We start from the raw sequence: 15,809 nt of genomic DNA, 5'->3' as shown, positions 1-15,809 counted from the left end.
TAAGCCAATTTTGTGATCTAAGCCTGGGCACCCCTTGAACAGTCTCAGTAATTAATGATCTTAAGGGAACAAAAGAATGCTGGAACAAATGACTATTATCAGGCAAGGGAACAAAAGAATGCTGGAACAAATGACTATTATCAAGCAAGAGAAGTATTATCAGGCAATAATAAAGATAATAAATCTGTTGTAAAGACTCCCAGTTCTGTTTCAATGGTAAAAATTAGTCTGAAGCAATTGCTTGAGCTGTTTTGTAGAATTTAACCACTGCTCCCACCAGCACTCAACCACCAGATCAATTGGAATTTAAGGGATGAAGATATTGACATTTACTGACCTTCATGACTTAAGTCAATGAAAGCTTGGACTCTGTCAACCTTTGCCCCAAATTCTATGCTAATTATCCTCTGCTCAGACCCCTCCATGAATATGCATGTATGCTTAGCTTAAAAATTCCCCAATTATGCTGTTCGGGGAGACACTGCTTTGGGAAGACACTGCTTTGGGAAAGATCCTGATGTTTTTCTTACTTGCGGCAAATAATAAACACTTCTTTCTTACAGTTTTTGGCTGGGTTGTGTCTTTTGGCTCCACACCCACCAAGAGGAGAACCCAGTTTTCAGGCAACAGGAGCAGGTTGATTGGGAGGTGGCGGAGGTTGAGATAAAGGCACTGGAGGATATGTTAACTTGAATCTCAGGAGGAGCCTGGCTTAGAGGTTTGGGAATCATCTGCATGGGAGGGAAAAGAGAAGACGATTTAAGAACACTGAGCGAAAGAGAAACATTGGAAAAAGGTGGTATCAGGGGAACTCAGGGATTAGGGCTTTCCAGACGGAGGGAGTGATCAGCAATGTTCAATGCCATTGAGAACCAGGTGGTAGCATCAGACAAACTCACAATGAGAGACATTCTACAACATAACTGACCTGTACTCTTCAAAAATGTCAACGTCAAGAATACAAAGACAGAAACAGAGGTTAAAGGAGACTAAAGAGACATGAAAACTGAGAATGCAATGCATGATCCAGGATTTTCTTTTGTTTTATATATATATATATATATATATATTTAGTATTTATTTATTTGGGTGAGCCACAGGATCTTCATTGAAGCATGCGGGATCCTTTGGTTGCGGCATGCGGTTTCTAGTTCCCTGACCAGGGATCGAACCTGGGGCCCTTACATTGGGAGCACAGAGTCTTAACCACTGGACCACCAGGGAAGTCCTGTAGCAAGTCATAATTTTCTTTTTGGCCTCACCTCACAGAATGTGGGATCTTAGTTCCCCAACAAGTTGTTATTTTTAAAGTCAGTTTTAATGGTTGCATAATCAGATAATTAATTTCATTCAATTATATTTGAGTTTGTCATTCCTAAAACGGACAGGAAAATAACCTAATGTCATTCCAGGCTTTCTCTAATCACAATCTATCATGCTACTTTGGAAGAGTGGTTTGTGTGAGATACACATGGAAAAAAGTGAAAATCAAAATTATAAACTGATTGGGACTTCCCTGGTGGTCCAGTGGCTAGGACTCTGCACTCCCAATGCAGGGGACCTGGGTTTGATCCCTGGTCGGGAAACTAGATCCCACATGCTGCAGCTAAGATCCTGTGAAGCAAATAAATAAATAAGTAAATATTTTTTTAAAAATTATATGCTGATTATCAAAGCACAAAGCTGGAAGCAAAAGTGAAATTTACACTCACCTTGTTAGGTTTGTCTAAATATGAAGGAAAGTTCACAATTAGTTTTACTCTAATTGTATCTTTAAGTTTGCCTTCAAAGACTTCCCTGGTGGCACAGTGGTTAAGAATCCATCTGCCAATGCAGGGGACACAGGTTCAAGCCCTGGTCCAGGAAGATCCCACATGCCCTGGAGCAACAAAGCCCATGTGCCACAACTACTGAAGCCCGCACTCCTAAAGCCCGTGCTCTGCAACAAGAGAAGCCACCGCAGTGAGAAGCCCACACACTGCAACAAAGAGTAGTCCCGCTCACTGCAACTTACTAGAGAAAGACCACGTACAGCAACGAAGACCCAAAGCAGCCAAAAATAAATAAATTTATTTTAAAAAATTTTTAGGGCTTCCCTCGTAGCGCAGTGCTTGGGAGTCCGCCTGCCAATGCAGGGGACGTGGGTTCGTGCCCCGGTCCGGGAAGATCCCACATACTGCAGAGCGGCTGGGCCCGTGAGCCATGGCCACTGTGCCTGCACGTCTGGAGCCTGTGCTCCGCAACCAGAGAGGCCACGACAGTGAGAGGCCCGCGTACCGCAAAAAAAAAAAAAAAAAAAAAAAAAAAAAAAAAAAAAAAAAAAAAAAAAAAAAAAAAATTTGCCTTCAAAAGGTCACTACATCAGTCAGCTTACTTGCCATAAGATCAAAGTATCGGGCAGGTAGTTGGCCAAACCTCAGCTAGTGTAGGACTCCTGATTTATAGGGTTCTATCCCAATGTAGGCATCTATAGGAGGCTGTGAATGTACAGGACATTTTCAAGAAGATGGTGAAATGGAACAATAACCCTCATCTCTTTCGCGTGGTCCTGCAGTTCTGGCAGTTGTATACAGCTACCTGAAGGCAAATGTTGAAATATTAACATTCTCTTTGTTAATTTCACTCTACTTTTATGCTTTTTTAAATGCAGACGTTCAAGTTTTTAAACGTTTAAAATATTTCTCCTGTTCCCTTTAGTGTCCACCAAGCACATTTATCAATAAACCTCTAGAAATTGCCCGAACTAGCTATTTGTGGAAAGCAGTGTTGGCGGGGCCAATGCCCTCAGTCAAGATGGCCGTAACTGCCTTCCCTTGCTCTTTCCTGACCTCAGCAAAGATGGTTCCTGCGACTTCCTTTCGAACTCTGATTTTCCGGTAACAAACGTGGAACCACCGCTTCCGGTTTGAGGCGGCTGCTGTTGCGGGGCGGTGAGTGTAATTGGGGCCTGGCGACTTTTCTGGGCCAGTTTTCTCTGCGGACTCGCGAGTGGATCGAATTGGGGGAAGGGAGGGGGTCTCCGCAAGGCATCAGGCCGTTCTCTCCTAATTGGGAAGTTACGGCTGCTTTCCCTGGCCTGCTCCCAAACCCCTCCTCCCCCACCACGGGCGGCCTCTGCAGCGAACGCCTTGGGGAAGCCCCAGAATTTGCGTGCAGTGTGTCTAAATGAGCTTCGATTCTTCTTTTTTAAAAAACAACTTTCTTGAGATATAATTGACATATTATAAAAATTTCCCATTTAAAGTGTAAAATTCAGTGGTTTTTCATATATCCCCGGAATTGTGCATCCATCACCACAATCTAATTTTAGAATATTTTCATCATCTCGAAGAAAAACCTTGTACCCATTAGCAGTCACTATCTATTCACTATGGCCTCCCAGTCCTAGGCAACTGCTAGTCTACTTTTTTGTCTCTATAGATTTGTCAGTTTGCATATTTTATATAAATAGCAGCATACAGTATGTTGTCTTTCTTGACTAGCTTCTTTCACTAAGTATAATGTTTTAAAAGTTTGTTCTTGTTGTAGCATGCATCGGAACTTAATTCCTTTATTGCAGAAAAATATGCCTTGTATTCATATACCACATTTTGTTCATCCATTCATCAGTTGATGGACATTTGGATTGTTTCCAGTTTGGGGCTCTTATAAATAAAGCTGCTGTGAACATCTGTGTACAGTTTGTGTGGACACATGTTTTTATTTTGAGCACATATACCTATGAGTGGGATCGCCTGATCCAAGTGTAACTCTAACCATTTGAGGAACTGCTAAACTGTTTTCCAAAGTACTTGAGCCATTTTACCTTTTTGTATGTGGATATCCAGCTGTCTTAGCGTTGAAAAGACTGTCCTTGCCCTGCGGAATTGTCTTGGCATCCTGGGGAACTTCAGTCGATAACTGTAAGATTTTACTTCTGGACTCTCAATTTTATTCCACTGACTATTTTTGTTCCAATACTACACAGTCTTGATTAATGCAGCTTGTAATTGGTTTTGAAATCAGAAAGTATGAGTACTCCAAATTTGTGTTCTTTGTTTTCAAGATTGGTTTAGCTTTATGGGCCCCTTGCATTTCCATATGTACTTTTAAACAGTTTTGTCAATGTCTGCGAATTTAAAAAAAAAACAAAAACTGAGATTTTGTAAGAACCGTATTGATCCGTACATCAATTTGGGCAATATTGCCATTTTAAAATAGTAAGTGTTCAAGTCCATGAACATAGGATGTCTTTCCATTCATTTAAAGCTTTAGTTTCTTTCAACATTTTAAAATAGTTCTCAGTGTACATGACTTACGTATTTTTCATTATGTGTACCTAAGTATTTTATTCTTTTTGATGCTATTGTAAATGAAATTACATTCTTTTTAAAAAAAATTATATATTTTATTTATTTTTGGCTGTGTTGGGTCTTAATTGCTGCACTGGGCTTTCTCTAGTTGCAGCGAGCAAGGGCTACTCTTCGTTGCAGTGCACGGGCTTCTCACTGCCTTACCTTCTCTTGTTGTGGAACCTGGGCTCTAGGCACGTGGGCTTCAGTAGTTGCAGCACGTGAGCTCTGTAATTGTGGCTTGTGGACTCTAGAGCACAAGCTCGGTAGTTGTGGTGCATGGGCTTAGTTACTCCGGAGCATGTGGGATCTTCCAGACCAGGGCTTGAACCCCATGTTCCCTGCATTGGCAGGCAGATTCTTAACCACTGTGCCACAAAGGAAGTCCAAAATTCTATCCTTAATTTCATTTTTAGGTTGTTTATTGCTACTGTATGTAAATACAAATGATTTTTCTGTATTGATCTTGTATCCTGTAACCTTGTTTAACTTTAAATATTCTAGTAGGGTTTTTTTTAAGTGGATTCATTGGGACTTTCTATACACAAGATCATGTCTTCTGCTAATAGAAATAGTTTTACTTCTCTCTTTCCAATCTGGAAGCCTTTTATTTCATTTTCTTGCCTAATTGTGCAGCTAAAGGTTTTAGCTCCAATACAGTGTTGTATAGAAGTGATGAAAGCAGTTAATATTAAATTGTTCCTGAGCTTAAGGGGAAAGCATTCAGTCTTTCACCATGAAGTACGATGCTAGCTATGGGTTTTTCAAAAATGCCCTTTATCAGATTGAGGAAATTCCCTTCTATTCCAAGTTTGTTGAGTGTTTTGATCATGAATGTGTATTTGACATTGTCAGATGATTGTGTGTGTGTGTGTGTGTATCTGTTGTGGTTTCTGTCCCTTATCCTAATATAGTGTATTACATTGATTGATTTTCAGATGTTAAAGCAACTTTGCATTTCTGGGATAAGTTCTGCTTGGTCAGGGAGTGTAATCCTTTTTATATGTTGCTTGGTTCATTTTGCTAGTATTCTGTCAAGGATTTTTGTGTCTATTCATAATACTGGTCTATAGTTTTCTTGTGATGTCTCTGTCTAGTTTTGGTGTGAGGATAACAGTGGGCTCATTGAGCAAACTGGGAAGTGTTCCCTCTTCCATTTTTTAGAATAGTTATCCACAAGAGGGAAGGACAAGTGCAGCAGGAAGAAGCAAGGCTTATTGGAAAACCTGATGGAAAGAAAGCAGTGCGGTCAGAGGTTGGGGGAACTTGGCTAGAAGTTTCTGGGTGGTAATTAATGTTTCAGAGGAGGAAAGAAGAGGAGAAAGCCTTGGGATAATCCTTGAGGAAGTCCAATTGGAGATGGAAGATGAGCCACAGAGCAGGCAGGAAGGAACAGGCAGAGATGGGATGTCAGCTGGGTGAGTGGCTTCTTGAAAAGTAAAGAAAGAATGTCAGAAGAAGGAATTTCTAGAAGTTATGATGGAGTGATTGAGTTGGTGGAGATGAGAAAATGAGCCAATTCTAGACTCTTGAGAAGTCTGTGGAAGTGAGAGGAGATTGGCTGTGAGGAAGGCAGGTATCAAAGGTTTTCTTTTTGCTTTTCTTTCTTGACAATTTTCATATTGATATAATTTTATACCTTCAAAAAATTGCAATACTAGTACAAGGAACTCCCAAATAACATTTTCCAGATTCATCAATTGTCTACACTTGCCACATTTACTTTATCATTCTCTCTCTCTCATATATATATATATATATATATATATATATACTGCAGACATCATGTCTCCCTAACACTAAATATTTGAGTGGTATTTCCAAAGAATAAGGATATTCTTTTACACACCAGGTTTTATTGAAAATGGGAGTGATTTGGGCCTGTTGAAAAGCGTAAGTGAAGGTCCAGTGGAACAGAAGCCAGAGAAGGGATTATCGTCTCCGAAGGCTTCTGGAAAGGTCCAGAGAGTGGAATCTAAAGCCCAGGTGTAGTGGTTGGCCTTTGCCACACAAGGGACAGCTCCCTGTTTTACCGAGAGGTAAAGCAGCATGCAGACGTGGGAGCTGAAGAAGTTCCTCTCTGCTAGCTTCTGTTTCCCTTGTCAATTAGGAAGTGAGATGATATGCTGAAAAGAGGAGGAAGGTGTGTGAGTGATGGAGAGGGTCTGAGCTGAAGAAGAGTGGGGAAAATATGAAAGAGTCAAGGAGGGGGTTGAGAGGAAGTTATGAGATAAACATCTCAGGATTCATTTAGCCAGATAGCCCATTCCAGGTGGGTGCTCAGACACTTAGAGTGAGCCAGTCTGCCCTGACCTGTTTGATGACTCTCATGTCCAGCACACGGAAAATAGGGAGATAGTTGAGGTTGTCTAGGCTGAATTTTGCCAAAGGAGAGTGATGAAAAGACAGAAAGGGCAGGGCAGGGAAGTTCAGGGTATTAACAAAACTGTGAACCATAGAATCTACTGGAAAAGAATGAAAGAAGCAAGATGGCTATAGGATGGGAAGTAGAGGGGCAAATGGGCTGGTGGTTGGCAGGGAAGAGAGGAGCCTGTGATTTGTTTTTTAATTATTACTGTTTTACTTATTGGAGCTAGCCATCATGAGCATAGAGACTGTACTAAGTATTTTACATGCATTAATTTTATATAATCCTTATGACAACTCCATGAGGTAAGCATAGTAATCAAGCCATTTTTATAGAGGATTAAATTGAGGTTAAGTGACTTGCCCAAAGTCACAGCTAAAAAGTGAGAGCAGTCTCTCCAACTCCAGAGCCCCTGCACATCTCTGGACATCTTTGCAGAGCTTCTTAGCTGTGTTCCTTGCTTCACATTTACCCTCCTCTCATTTGTGTTTCACTCAGCTGACAGAGTGAACCTTTGAAGATGCAAATTGATTATATCATACACATCACCTCAGAAGCTTTCATTATATCAATTTTTAAATGGAAATATGTATAAAATAAATGAATTTATGAATGAATAGAGAGTTGGATAGCTGGTTATCTGATAAAGAAAATCATAATAAAATGTTAATTGTGAAATCTAGGAAAAGGCCATATGTGACAAGCCCACAGCTAAGATTAGGAACAAGATAGTGATGCCTACTTTTGCCACTTCTATTTAACATAGTACTGGAAGTCCTAGCCAGAGCAGTTAGGCACGAAAAAGAAGTAAAAGGCATCTCTATTGGAAAGGAAGAAGTAAAACTGTCACTGTTTGAAGATGACATGATATTATATATGAAAAACCCTAAAGACTCCATCAACAAACTGTTAGAACTAATAAACAAATTCAGCAAAGTTGCAAGATACAAAATCAACACACAAAAGTCGGTTGCATAATGAACTATCAGAGAGAGAAATTAAGAATACAGTCCCATTTACAATTGCATCAAAAATAATAAAATACCTAGGAATAAGTTTTTTTCTTTTTAAAAGTTTTTTGTTTTTACCTAGGAATAAATTTAACCAAGAAGGTGAAAGACCTATACAGTGAAAACTACAAGACATTAATGAAAGAAATTGAAGAAGACACAAATAAATGGAAAGATATTCTGTGCTCATGGATTGGAAGAATTAATATTACAATGTCCATGCTACCCTAAACAATATACAGATTCAGTGCAATACCTATCAGAATCCCAATGACATTTTTCACAGTAATAAAACAAACAAAAAAAATACAAAAATTTTGGAACTATGAAAGATTCTGGATAGCCACAGCAATCTTGAGAAAGAATAAAGCTGCAGGCATCATGTGCCCTTATTTCAAACTATATTACAAAGCTATAATAATTAAAACAGTATGGTATTGACATAAAAACAGACACATAAATCAGTGGAACAGAATAAAGAGCTCAGAAATAAACCTATGCATATATCAATTAATTTATGAGAAAGGAGACAAGAATGTCCAATGAGGAAAGGACAGTCTCTTCAATAAACTGTGCTAGGAAAATTGACAGCACATGCAAAAGAATGAAATTGGATCACCATACACAAAAATTAACTCAAAATGGATTAAAGACTTGAGCTTGAGACCTAAAACTGTAAAAATCCTAGAAGAAAATAGAGATGATAAAGTCCTTGACATACACCTTTTATTTATTTACTTATTTCTTTATTTATGGCTGCGTTGGGTCTTCGTTGCTTCCTGTGGGCTTTCTCTAGTTGCAGTGAGTGGGGGCTACTCTTCATTGCGGTGTGCCAGTTCTCTTTGCGGTGGCTTCTTGTTGCAGAGCATGGGTTCTAGGTGCAGGAGCTTCAGTAGTTGTGACTCGCAGGCTCTACAGCGCAGGCTCAATAGTTGTGGCACACAGGGTTTAGTTGCTCTGCGGTATGTGGGAATCTTCCCAGACCAGGGCTTGAACCCGTGTCCCCTGTGTTGGCAGGCGGATTCTTAACCACTGTGCCACCAAGGAAGTCCCTTTGACATAGGTCTTGGTGATGATTTTTTTGAATCTGACACCAAAACGAAAAGCAACAAAAGCAAAAATAAACAGGTAGGACTATATTACACTAAAAATCTTTTGCACAGCAAAGGAAACCATCAACAAATGAAAAGGCAAATCATATATCTGTAAGATGCTAATATCTAAAATATATAAAGAACCCATACAACTCAATAGCAGAAAAACAACCAATCCAATTAAAAAATGGGTAGAAGATGTGAATAGACATTTTTTCCCAAGAAATATGGATGGCCAACAGATACATGAAAAGATGCTCTATATCATTAATCATCAGGGAAATGCAAAACAGAACCACAATGAGATATCACCTCACACCTGTCAGAATGGCTAATATCAAAAAGACTGGTGGTCCAGTGGTTAAGACTCTGCACTTCCAATGCAGCGGTGCAGGTTCAATCCCTGGTCAGGGAACTAGGATCCCACGGGCCGCAGGGTGTGGCCAATAAATAAATAAATAAATAAATAGAGGCTAGAAATAACAAGTGTTGGCATAGATGTAGAGAAAACCTCATGGCAATGAAAACTGGTGCCACTATAGGAAAGTATGGAGGTTCCTCAAAAAATTAAAAATAGAACTACCATATGATCCAGGAATTCCAATTTTGAGTATTTATCCAAAGAAAACAAGAACACTAATTAGAAAAGATATATACACACCCATGTTCATTGCAGCATTATTTATAATAGCCAAGATACAAAAACAACCTAGGAGTCCATTGATGGATGAGTAAATAAGGAAGATGTGATATATATGTACAATGTAATATTATTCAGCCATAAAAAAGAATGAAATCTTGCTATTTGCAACAACATGAATGGCCCTGAGAGCATTATAAGTGAAATTAGTCAGAGAAATACAAATACTTTATATTAAGCTTATAGATACAGAGAGCAGATTGGTGGTTGTCGGAAGCGGCGGGGGGAGAGTGGTGGAAGAAATGGGTGAACTGTTTTTGGTTTTGTTTTGGTGTTTAAGTAAATTGAGTAAGAATAAAGAAATCTAGGCAGTAGCTATATGGATGGTCATTGTATTAAATTCTTTCCACTATCCTTTGTTTGAAATTTTTCATATAAAATATTGGGAGGGGGCTTCCCTGGTGGCGCAGTGGTTGAGAGTCCGCCTGCTGATGCAGGGGACACGGGTTCGTGCCCCAGTCCTGGAAGATCCCACATGCCGCAGGGCAGCTGGGCCCGTGAGCCATGGCCGCTGAGCCTGTGCGTCCGGAGCCTGTGCTCCGCAACGGGAGAGGCCACAACAGTGAGAGGCCCGCGTACCGCAAAAAAAAAAAAAAAAATATTGGGAGGAAAGAGCCTTAATTGGAAAAGAAAAAAAAAGTATATAGTTCGCTGGCAGTCCAGTGGTTAGGACTTGGCACTTCACTGTCATGTGTCATGGCCTCGGTTCAGTCCCTGGTTGGGGAACTAAGATCCCGCAAGCCACATGGTGCGGCCAAAAAAAAAAGAAAAAGAAAAAAGTAAATGAAATTAAACTGCTTCTTTTACATGGACCCTGACTGAGTTGTTTTTGTTGATTTGTAAGAATCTATAGAGCAATGGCTGCTTTCTCTTGGTAAGCAGGTATTTATGTACTGAGAAACTTCTTGTGCCTGCAGTCACAAGGCATCCTATACTCCCAAGTATTGGAAAATAATATTTAGATTTTGTAATTAAAGTACCTTTAAGAGAAGAAACTAAGCACTTCTGAAGAAGGAAATTGAACCACATATCAAAAGTTTTGGGGCAAAGGGTAATCATTGCATTCTACTTGGCCAGCCTAGGTAGTTTCAGATCATTAGAAGGGTCTCACCTGTCCCTATTATTTGATTTCTCCTGTACAAATTCATTGAGTCCCAAATAATGTTTTACACGTACAGGTACTTATTTTGTAATGAACAGGATTCTGCCTTTCAGTAGATTGTTTTTTTCTTTTTTTTTGTTCGAATAACCAGTTTGGGATGTATTTGACATTTAATATAAGTGATTATAAAAGAAAAGATAGATATCACATCAAGGTGCTGTTTGTTTTCAAAAAGGATTCCTTTTGTTCCATGTCCTTAGTAACGACTTCTGTTGCTGGCTAATTTCAAGACACTTTTGTAGGCAAGCAGGATATGTGGCTGTCATTCATTAACCTGTTTGTTCCCTTCCAGAAACCTCCAGAGCAGTGTTTGGTAAGATGAGGGCAGAAGGAGGAGCCACAGATGCTTGCAGCAGAGGTGTTTGCTGAAACTTCGGGCTTGGTTGGCTAATATAGCAGTGTGCAAAGACAGCATGTTCTTGCTTCTTTGGGAATCTTGATCACCTCACTCCTTCCAGAAGCAACCAGCTGATGTCTTGGCTCACTGTCTGCCTGAGTGAATGTCCACAACAGCATGTGACTGGGTGTCCTCAAATGAGAGGGGTCTCGCCAGGTCTCTCTGTTGATTTGTTTTTATACATCCTTTCTTTGCTTGATCATGTGGTAGTTTGGGCTGCAGTCGGGAGGCTCTGGAGCCAGGTTCATCCTAGGTTGGTACTTTTTAGATGGGTTTCCTTGGGCTAGTTACTCTACTTCTCCTGTGTTTGGGGCTGACTATCTGACTGTAAATGAGGGTAATAATAAGATTACCTGCTTCATAGGGCTGTTGCAGATGAAGCTCTTAGCACAATGCCTGGCAACCAAAAAGCACTTAATAAATGTTAACTACTCGTATTATTATACTGTTCATGTTATTCTGAAATTGCTTCTGTCATTCAGACATAGATCTTTCAAGTTCTGACTGTCATTTTAACAGCTGGATAATATCCCGTAATTTGGAATACTGCCTCCTCCCAAACCTATCCTTCTCCTGTCTGCTCTCACTCAGTTGATAATACAACCCTGTCACTGAAGCTACCACTCTTTGTTGACTTCTGGTTCCTCTTTAGCCCTTTTATCCATTCAGTTATTAAGTTCAACTCTTATTTCTGTTCCTAAATATCTATATCTTCTTAGTCTGTCCCCTGCTCTGGGCTGCTAGTACTCTGCCCTCATTCACATGCTCTTCTTCTCTCACTGGGACCACACAGTTGTCTGAATTCCTGTCGCTCCTGAGATTGCCTGCTGTCCAGCTGCCAAATCTGCAGATGTGACCATGTGTCTCCTCTGCGTGGTACATGGTGGCCTGTGGTAGTCACAGGGTGTGGTGTTGACCATAGTAAGATTTACTGATGACAACTTAAGAGGCAGAGAGTAGCAGAGGGTCCAGGATCTCCCCAGGCCCATAATTATTTTACATAGAGGTGGGCAGGGCTGGATGTACTGCAAAGAGCCCTCCAGCCCACAGGTAGACATCAACCAGGAGGGGTAAGGGACACCTAATTTTTAACAAATGTCCAAAACTCTCAACACCTCTTGCCACTTGTGGTTGCCCAAGCTGGTTCCTCTGGGGTTCATACTGTCCCCTGGCCATGGCCTGCCCCACACTTGGGGACAGCCTCCTCCAGAAAGCCTACTGCCCCTCTCTGGGCACCTCTGCATCTTATCTTGGTGTTAGCACTGTCTGTCTCTGTGTTTGGATCATCCCAACCTGAGCAACTCAAAGGAGGTGTCTGTCGCATTCATCTTTGCATCCCTGGGGCCTGGCATGTTAACTGTTGTCTGAAGGCCACAGAAGAAGATGCAAATCACCTGTAATTTCACTACCCAGAAATTAAACCACTGAGTTAATTATCACTGGAATTTATTTGGGATATACCCTTCCAGACTTTTTTTTCTAGCTATAGTTCTGTATATTTCATACACACACATCCCACACACGATATTTTATAAAATCTGGATCAAACCCTACCTATAGTTTTTAAATCTTTTTCCATTTAATATATCATGGACAGTTTCCCATCTCATTAAATATTTGTGTAGTCCTTGGATTATAGTGCTGCAGAGTATTTCCTCCTTATCAGACATGCAGTTCACTTTCCAGCTGAAATGATTCATGGTTTCTTTATGTGCTGAGAGTTATTTGTTTCTCATGATGAAGAAACATGGTAAACAAATACTGGGTCTAAAGCAAAGACAAAGAAGACCATTAATAACAGGAAAGTAAAGCAAAGACAAGGAAGACTGTTAATAACAGGAAAGTAAATTATTTTGGTTCTACTGTTGTTTGGCCTTTAAGGTGCTTTAAGCCAGGGCTGTAATGGAGGCTCCGCTTACATAATACCTTCTGTATTGAATTGTTTTATTTTTTCCATGACAGGACTATGGCAACTCAGGAAGCCACTCCAGGAAGCCAATCAGAGGAGAGCAATGCTTTGACCTTGCCATCAGCTTATGACATAAGGGATTACGTGTTGCAGAGACCCAGCCTGGAGGCCAACAGTGAGGCTTTTAGTTCTGAGGAAGCCCTTTCTGTTCCTTGCTCTTCTGATACGGATCCAGGTAAGAAGCAGTTTAAAACAAACTAACATTGAACAAACAAAAAAATCCTGACATACACCTATATGTGATAGTTTGTTTCTCTGTCTTCCAAAGGCAAATCTCTGAGGAATCATTCATTGTCTCGGGGAGAAAAACATCTTATCTAAGCAAAACTGTTGGGAGAGACTTCAAAGGACAGCCTCCCTGGTGGAACCAGGACAAGGAGCTGTTTCCTGGAGGCCTTTTTGTCTGAGTCCCTTTCTGATCTCCATCCAAATCTATTTAGAGGCGGGGAGCACTTGGTTCAATAGGGAGAGGGTAGAATTGTTTTTTTGTTTTGTTCTTTTAAAACTTCAGAAAATAGCCATGTAGGCCTGTTGTGTGTCATAGGGACTTTAGTGTTCCTCTTACTAAGTGTACTCTGGATTTAGGTAACAACGTTTCTGTAAGTTTCCCTGACCGAATTGCTGAAAATTCTGTTTTTTAAGTTTAATGATAATTCTTTGACATAGTTAGTGACCATCTCTGGTTGTAAAGCCCATCTCCTCCCTGTTTATTGCCTAATCCAGGCCTGTAGGTCCACATATTCAAAGCTTTGCCAGTTACTGGTGGTGTGACTCAGGTCATATTTCTTAACCCCTCTGAGTTCCAGAATCATCTACCAAACGGGGATCAAAATGTTTGCTTCATAGAGTAGGTTTAACTCAGGGAACAGTGCAGGGACACATCATAGTGTTTGCCATACATTGGTGCTCAGTCAATTGCTATTACAGTATTCTGGTGCTATTATGATTGTTGTTGTTGTTAATATTAAGAAACCCAAATATATATTTTTAAAGAGCATGCAGCTACTAAGAAAATGTGGGCCTTAATGAAGATGAATTCAACATTGGCAGTAAGTAGGGTGTGTACCTGTCATTATCTTTAAGAATTCTATGAAAGGGCTTACCTGGTGGCGCAGTGGTTGAGAGTCCACCTGCCGATGCAGGGGACATGGGTTCGTGTCCCGGTCCAGAAAGATCCCACACGCCGCGGAGAGGCTAGGCCTGTGAGCCATGGCTGCTGAGCCTGCGCGTCCAGAGCCTGAAAAAGAATTCTATGAAAAAAAAAATACTTTTAAACTCCCTGATGATTCTGTTCTGATTTTCAGGACATAGTAATCAGGATCAGTCAGATTCCTGTTTAATTTAATTCCAGAGCAAGAATTAGATCATTTCTTATCCTTTTTCTTTCTAGGCTCAGAATCTTACTTCATTTAACCATTCCTCTTCCCCTTCCCATCCTGCTGCCTCTACATTACTTTCCATCCCAAAGAAAGCAACTGTTATTAATTTGAATTGAGTTGACCATTGAAATATTTATATTGGAGTATTTGTTTAAAATCTAGACATTTCATGAAAAAAGATTCTTTTGGAAGCCCTTATAAAGGTCTAAACATGGGAAGGAGCACTCAAATCCTGAGACAACCATTTTGCACGGCATGGGGAGTGATGGTGCTGCATTTGACTGTCTAGTTTGAATTCTGGTTCTGCTTCTTTCTGTGGTTTGGCCTTGGGCAAGTCACTTGGCCTCCATGTCTTGGTTCCTTCATTTGTAAAATGGAGATAGTAATGCCTGCCTTGTCACGGGGCAGCCATAATGAGGGTCAAAGTGTATGAGGTGTAATGCCTGGCATGTGGTGGGCTTTGGAAATCCAGCTCTTCATGAGTTCAGCGCCTGGGTGCCTCAGCACACCACCATGCTGACCAGGCTCCATTTTTTTTTTTTTTTTAATTGAGCTGTAATTTATGTGCAACATTATATGTTACATGTGTACAACATAGTGATTCACAATTTTTAAAGGTTATACTCCATTTATAGTTATTATAAAATATTGGCTATATTCCCTGTGTTGTATAATATATCCTTGTAGCTTATTTATTTTGTACATAATAGTTTGTACCTCTTAATCCCCTATGCCATCTTGCCCTTCCTCCCTTCCTTCTCCCCACTGGTAACCACTAGTTTGTTATCTATATCTGTGAGTCTGTTTCTTTTTTGTTATATTCACTAGTTTGTTTTATTTATTTATTTTAATTTATTTTATTTATTTATTTTTTAAAATTTTTGGCTGCGTTGGGTCTTAGTTGCAGCACGTGTGATCTTCGTTGAGGCATGTGGGATCTTTTGTTGCTGCACTTGGGCTTCTCTCTAGTTGTGGTGCGTGAGCTTCTCTCTAGTTGTGGCACATAGGCTCCAGAGCACATGGGCTCTGTAGTTTGTGGTATGTGGGCTCTCTAGTTAAGGTGCGCAAGCTCAGTAGTTGTGGCATGCGGGCTTAGTTGCCCTGTGGCGTCTTAGTTCCCCGTCCAGGGATTGAACCTGTGTTCCCTGCATTGGAAGGTGGATTCTTAACCACTGGACCACCAGGGACGTCCCTAGTTTGTTTATTTATTTATTTATTTATTTATTTATTTATTTATTTATTTATTTATTTATTTATTGCGGTACACGGGCCTCTCACTGTTGTGGCCTCTCCTGTTGTGGAGCACAGGCTCCGGACGTGCAGGCCCAGCGGCCATGGCTCACGGGCCCAGCCGCTCCACGGCATGTGGGATCTTCCCGGACCGGGGCATGAACCCATG

General features: G+C 40.5%; 1 protein-coding gene across 16 annotated transcripts in view; it reads left to right on the top strand.

Annotated features, from left to right (window-relative positions):
- The first annotated feature begins 2,873 nt into the window (after positions 1-2,873).
- SHLD1 (shieldin complex subunit 1) overlaps positions 2,874-15,809 on the top strand; it is a 136,711-nt gene continuing 123,775 nt past the window's right edge. For 4 of the 16 annotated variants that reach the window (XR_010836532.1, XM_059037649.2, XM_067013082.1 and 1 more), the window contains exons 1-2: positions 2,874-2,930; positions 13,025-13,206. Coding sequence is in view for 13 of the 16 variants with exons in the window: in XM_059037649.2 (XP_058893632.1) it covers positions 13,029-13,206 (178 nt within the window). In the remaining 3 variants the exon portion in view is untranslated. Of the gene's footprint in view, positions 2,931-3,790; positions 3,903-10,959; positions 10,979-11,031; positions 11,219-12,056; positions 12,133-12,885; positions 12,944-13,024; positions 13,207-14,024; positions 14,081-15,809 lie in introns of those variants that run through there. The other 12 variants (XR_010836530.1, XM_059037647.2, XM_059037652.2 and 9 more) reach the window with 12 other exon arrangements.

The sequence above is a fragment of the Kogia breviceps genome, chromosome 14 (genome assembly GCF_026419965.1).
Source record: "Kogia breviceps isolate mKogBre1 chromosome 14, mKogBre1 haplotype 1, whole genome shotgun sequence".
Taxonomy (NCBI): domain Eukaryota; kingdom Metazoa; phylum Chordata; class Mammalia; order Artiodactyla; family Physeteridae; genus Kogia; species Kogia breviceps.
The sequence above is the reverse complement of the archived record's forward strand: the minus strand, read 5'-3'. Positions and strand labels throughout refer to the sequence as shown.